At 47.3% G+C, this 6,000-nt stretch overlaps 1 protein-coding gene across 1 annotated transcript in view; it reads right to left on the reverse strand.

Moving 5' to 3' along the window:
- The window catches only part of tmem161a (transmembrane protein 161A), a 39,191-nt gene extending 36,476 nt beyond the window's left edge, over positions 1 to 2,715 (reverse strand). The window contains exon 1 of the mRNA XM_038777302.1: positions 2,548 to 2,715. Coding sequence (XP_038633230.1) covers positions 2,548 to 2,550 — 3 coding nt within the window. The 5' untranslated portion in view covers positions 2,551 to 2,715. The remainder of the gene's footprint in view (positions 1 to 2,547) is intronic.
- Between the last annotated feature and the right edge of the window lie 3,285 nt (positions 2,716 to 6,000).

The raw sequence follows: 6,000 nt of genomic DNA on the forward strand, positions 1-6,000 counted from the left end.
GCCCAAGCCTGAATGTTGTCCAGGTCTTGCTGCATAACTGCTTCCGTGGGCGTGGCAAGGCTGTTTCCTCTTCTGGGTGACTCCAGGGACACGGTTTTAAAATTAAGGGTTTCCACTTTAGGACAGAGGTGCGGAGAAATTACTTCTCTCTGAGGGCTGTGCAACTTCGGAACTTCCCATTCAGATAATAATCTGCCGCCTTGTTTTTGCGACCTAAGTGGATAACCTCACATTTATCCACATTTTACTACATCTATCATGCACTTGCTCATTTACTCAGCTAGCTTGTCCAAATCACGCTGAGGCATCTTTACATCCTCCTCACAGATCACCCTCCCACCCAGCTTTGTCTCATCTGCAAAATTTGAGATATTACATTTAGCTCTCTCATCTAAATTAATATATTGTGAATAGCTGGGGTCCTGGCACCAGTCCTTGCGGCACTCCATTAGTTACTGCCTGGCATTTGGAAAAGCACGGTGGCACAGTGGTTAGCACAGCTGCCTCACAATGCCAGGGACCGAGGTTCAATTTCAATCTTGGATGACTGTGTTGAGTTTGCACATCCCCCCCCCCCCCCCCCGGGTGTCTGCATGGGTTCTCCAGGTGCTCTGGTTTCCTTCCCCAGTCTAAAGATATTAGGTGGATTGGCCATTTTAAATTGTCCCTTCGTGCCCAAAGGTCAGGTGAGGGTATGGAGTGACAGGGCTTGGACAGGGGAGTGGGCCTAGGTAGGGTGCTCTTTCAGAGGGCCGGTGTAGATTTTACGGGCCAAATAACGGGCTTCTGCACGGGAGGGATGATTCCCACTCTTTGTTTCTTGTCTGCCATCCAGAATTACAGTAGATTTGTCAAGCATGATTTCCCTCTCATAAATCCATGCTGATTCTGTCCGATTTTTCCATTGTTTTCCAAGTGCGCTGCTATTAAATCTTTTATAATGGACTCAAGAATTTTCCTCACTACCAACATCAGGCTGACTTGTCTACAATTCCCTGTTTTCTCTCTACCTCCCTTTTTAAATAGTGAGGTTACATTAGCCACCCATCGATCTGGAGGAACTGTTCCAGAGTCAATAGAAGATGACAACCAATGCATCCACTATTTTTAGGACTAGATCTTCAAGTACTCTGGGATATAGATCATCAGGCCCTGGGGATTTATCAGCCTTCAATCCCATCAATTTCCCCACCACCATTTCCCTATTAATACCAATTTCCTTCAGTTCCTCCCTCTCACTGAACTCAATGTTCCAAAACATTTGTGGTATGTTATTTGTGTCCCCCCTTGGGAAGACAGAACTGATGTATGTATTTAATTGGTCAGCCATTTCTTTGTTCCCCATTGTAAATTCCCCAGTAAGGGGCCTGATTGTACATTTGTCTTCAGCAATCTTTTTTTTCCCACATACCTATAGAAATTTTTATAGTCAGTTTTTTCTGATCCCCGCAAGCTTACACTTGTCCTCTATTTTTCTCTTAATCAATCCCTTGGTCCTCTGCTGAATTCTAAACTGCTCCCAATCCTCAGGTCTGTTGTTTCTTCTGACCAATTTGCAAGCCTCTTCCTTGGATGTAATACCATCTCTAATTTCCGTTGTGAGCTGTGGTTTGGCCACCTTTACCACTTTACTTTTGCGCCAGACAGAATTCAAAACACAGTCAGGTCAGCAAAGATCTTATTGAATGGGAGAACCAGGTTAGAGTAGCCAAATGGCCTACTTCTGCTCCTATTCTGTAAGTTTGTACCGGAGGGTTGGGAATAGTGTGCACTGGCATCAACTGTTGTGACTTCCTTCCTTACAATGGTGACTACATTTCAACAAGTATTTAATTGTCTGTGACATTTGGAGGCTGTGAAAGCTCCTATATAAAAGCACTCTTTCTTTCAAGCTCGGCGTCATGACAAACTGAAATCTTGATAGCATCCTGCACACCTGGGCGGGGGGGGGGGGGGGGGGGGGGCACAGTGTGGAGTTTGCAGATTTGCCCCGTGTTTGCATGGGTTTCACCCCCACAACCCAAACATTTGCAAGAAAGGTGGATTGGACACGCTAAACTGCCCCTTAATGGGAAAAAATGAATTGGGTACTCCAAATTTAAAAAAAGAACCAATATACAACTCGAAGCTGGTGCACACAACAGTGCCAACAGTCACATTGCTGACACACCACACACATTGTGACCTGTTAACGTGAAAACGTTCCTGGACAGGGCTACAGGGCTGCAGGGACCACCACCCACCCCCAAATAAATCTGGGCAATGCCCCTTTAAGAGTATTGCTGCTCATGAAAATTGATAGCTTGCAACAGTAACTTTTGCCATCAGCCAGCTTTACCTATAATGAAGCCCAGCTGGAGCTGAAGGGTGCAATTTGCAGCTGTCCTTTTGCTTTATGGGGGGCCCCTGACCAAACCCTTCCCCCGCCCCCCCCAAAAAAAACTATTTTTAGTTGTAGCAACGATAATTCCAGATTTAAAGCAGGCTGTCCTTTCGCGGGGTTGAGGGTCGAAGGGCCACACGCTACCTCGGAAACTCTCGCCTTACCATGTCTCTCCACTCAATCTCACTGGAAACTCAATTAATTCTCCTTTTTTTCCCCCCCTCAGGCCGCCATCGCTCGCCTTTAAACACAATCAGTCTGCGGCGGGGCGGGCGCCGCTCTCGGGGGGCAACTGTCAGTCGAAACGGTTGACGCGCGCACGCAGGTGGGCGGCGCACTGGCCTCTGGGGTTTGTAGTTCTCCACGTGATGCGCCTTGCGGCGTCCTCCCCCCTAAAGAACAGCAACTCCCGGAAGCCTTCGGGCAGCCGCGCGTGCGCAGAGATTGCTTTCCCGTGACACCTGCGTAAAATATTTGCGATTTTTTTTTAAACAAACTTAATCTCAAATGTTGCTGGAGTACAAGTAATTCGAACGTAACAGCGTTTTTCCAATGGATACATCTATTTAGCACTTGATGTTTCAAATTCCCATAAAAGGGAAGGTGAAGGCGCACTGTCTGATTTATTTTTAGCAAAAGGTAAGTTTAAAGGAACAGTTCTCTTTTTTTCCTAACCATTGCTGAAAGGAAAACTTGTGGAATTATGAAATGCAAACGCGAAGTGTACAGCTCTTGGTGGAGCATGTCATAGACTGCCCACAGTGCAAAAAGGAGGCCATTCAGCCCATCGAGTCTGCCCCAAGCATCTCAAGAATGCGGATCGGATTTAGATTTTTGTTTATTGTCACGTATACTGAGGTACAGTGAAAAGTATTTTTCTGCAAGCTGCTCAACAGATCATTAAGTACACGAAAAGAAAAGAAAATGAAAAGAAAATATATAATAGGGCAACACAGGGAACAAAATGTACCCAGGGAACACAGGGGCAGCACGGTAGCATGGTGGTTAGCATAAATGCTTCACAGCTCCAGGGTCCCAGGTTCGATTCCCGGCTGGATCACTGTCTGTGCGGAGTCTGCACGTCCTCCCCGTGTGTGCGTGGGTTTCCTCCGGGTGCTCCGGTTTCCTCCCACAGTCCAAAGATGTGCGGGTTAGGTGGATTGGCCATGCTAAATTGCCCGTAGTGTCCTAAAAAGTAAGGTTAGTAGGGGGGGGTTGTTGGGTTACGGGTATAGGGTGGATACGAGGGTTTGAGTAGGGTGATCATGGCTCGGCACAACATCGAGGGCCCAAGGGCCTGTTCTGTGCTGTACTGTTCTATGTTCTATGTAACTACATACAGCGGTGTAGTGTTAATGAGGTCAGTCCATAAGAGAGTCATTTAGGAGTCTGCTAACAGCGGGTAAGAAGCTGTTTTTGAGTCTGTGCGTGTTCTGAGACCTTTGTATCTCCTGCCCAATGGAAGAAGTTGGAAGAGTGAGTAAGCCGGGTGGGAGGGATCTGTGATTATGCTGCCCGCTTTCCCAGTCAGTGGGAGGTGCAGATGGAGTCAATGGATGGGAGGCAGGTTTGTGTGATGGACTGGGGTGTGTTCACGACTCTCTGAAGTTTCTTGCGGTCTTGGGCCGAGCAGTTGCCATACCAGGCTGTGATGCAGCCAAATAGGATGCTTTCAATGGTGCATCTGTAAAAGTTGGTAAGAGTTAATGTGGCCATTCCGAATTTCCTTAGTTTCCTGAGGACGTATCTAAGGTTGCCAACTGTAATTAAATGTATTCCTGGAGGTTTCATCACACAGCTCCCCCCACCCCACGCTCCAGCCATTAGTTGACCAATACATCCATCCTTACATGCGGCAGCTGCAAAGCAAAAAGGCTCATTACCCAATTGGATGATGCTTCACTGTCAGCCAAATAGCCTTTTCCCCCACCATTTTCAATATTTTTATATCTGGTAAAGAGAAATGTAAAAATAAAATGACAAAAGCAATCTTTTTTTAATGTTCCGTTTATTTTTCTGCAAGGCTACACTCAGCAGTGCCCCAGAAAATGATCTTCAGCTGGAGATCCAATCTTGGGTTAGGCAACCCTAGACGCATTTCCAAAAGTTTTGACCATCCAAGTATGACCTCCCTTACAAGCTGACCTTACACATTGCTTCCTTTCTTGAGGTGCTTTTGCCCTCCCTTTCAAAACCTATGCTATCTCCTCTCGCCTTAAAAATGATTGTTGAAATCGGGGCTCAATGTGCAATTAATTAAGCTCACATTCCACTGCCCTAAGACTCTGCTTGTTGGTGCCCAGCACATGATCACGTTAAAACCCATCACTAAATTCGCAGTGAGATTCATCGGCAATGGGCGCGATTTAATTGGAAAAGGTCTAAGTGCCGTATTGGGCGCGACTTCCCAATGGCCAATTCGGCGAGATTGCGGCACGTATTTAATGGCATTTAGTGCTGGAAATTATCCCCCAACAAGTTTCACGGCAAAATTTGATGTTCTGCCAACTAATTCGCCGGAACCGCGCCCGGCAGCTTCCCGCTAACAAGGAGGAGCTACTCATAAATGCTCCCCCCGAACACACTCCAATCAGCACACAGCCATGCCACCACGTAGACCTCTACGTTTCAGGGATACCAACCTGGCCAGGCTGCTGGAAGCCGTGGAGGCGAGACATCCTGTCCCCCCGAGGGGGGCGGAGGACCAGCCACAGGGCTGCCAATGCCACCTGGAGGGCAGTGGCAGACGCCATCACTTCTGGCAGTGTGATCAGGACGACCAGCGACCAGTACAGGAAGAAGACCAAAGACCTTGAAGAGTAAGTTAACACCTCTCCCTGGCATTGGTCCTGCCTTCCACCAACCTGATCTTTGCGCCCCCCCTCCCCAACAAGTCAGCAGCTGATAACTCACACCCCCCCCCCCCCCCCTGGCATATTACAGCAACTGTGCACCATATCAGTGTCATTCTTCATCCATGATTTGCGGCTGTGCAGGCCCTCCCAAATGGCCCAATCTCATCGGAATCAAATCATGGCATCCGCATATTCCACTGGTGCTCGAGGTGCAGTTGAACATCCAGCATGTTTGACCCGCGGTGACGTGCCAGCTACATGCAGCACTCACCACAGCAGCAACAAAAGCATCAGCAATCTGCGAAAGCATGTCTTCAACATCTTCATCAGGTTGCTCATTTGCATCAATGCCGCGCTTCAAGACCCGCAGAGTCTTCTTGCTTCAAATCTGATTTCCTTCAGGACTTATAAGTCCCCCTGAGCCTGATGTTTCATGTTCCAGCTTTCTTTGAAAAAATTGTCTTTCAGGCTACAGAAAAAAAGGAAACACCAACAGCCGCCTCCAGGCATTGGCAGCTACATGCAGCAAACACAACCTGCAGCACCACTTGAGAATGTCTTGTTTATTAAACAATCAACAGTAACAAAGATTTGAAAATCAACCACGTAACATATCACACTAACCATTAAATAATAAGGAAACATCACCGTTCCATATTGGTACCAGCTTATTTTCACAAAAAAACAATAAATACATGGTACCACCCCTCGCAGGTTCCTCAACAGAAACAGAGGATAAGCCGAAGAATGTGTTATCGTGTC

Source organism: Scyliorhinus canicula, chromosome 18 (genome assembly GCF_902713615.1).
Source record: "Scyliorhinus canicula chromosome 18, sScyCan1.1, whole genome shotgun sequence".
Classification (NCBI taxonomy): Eukaryota; Metazoa; Chordata; class Chondrichthyes; order Carcharhiniformes; family Scyliorhinidae; genus Scyliorhinus; species Scyliorhinus canicula.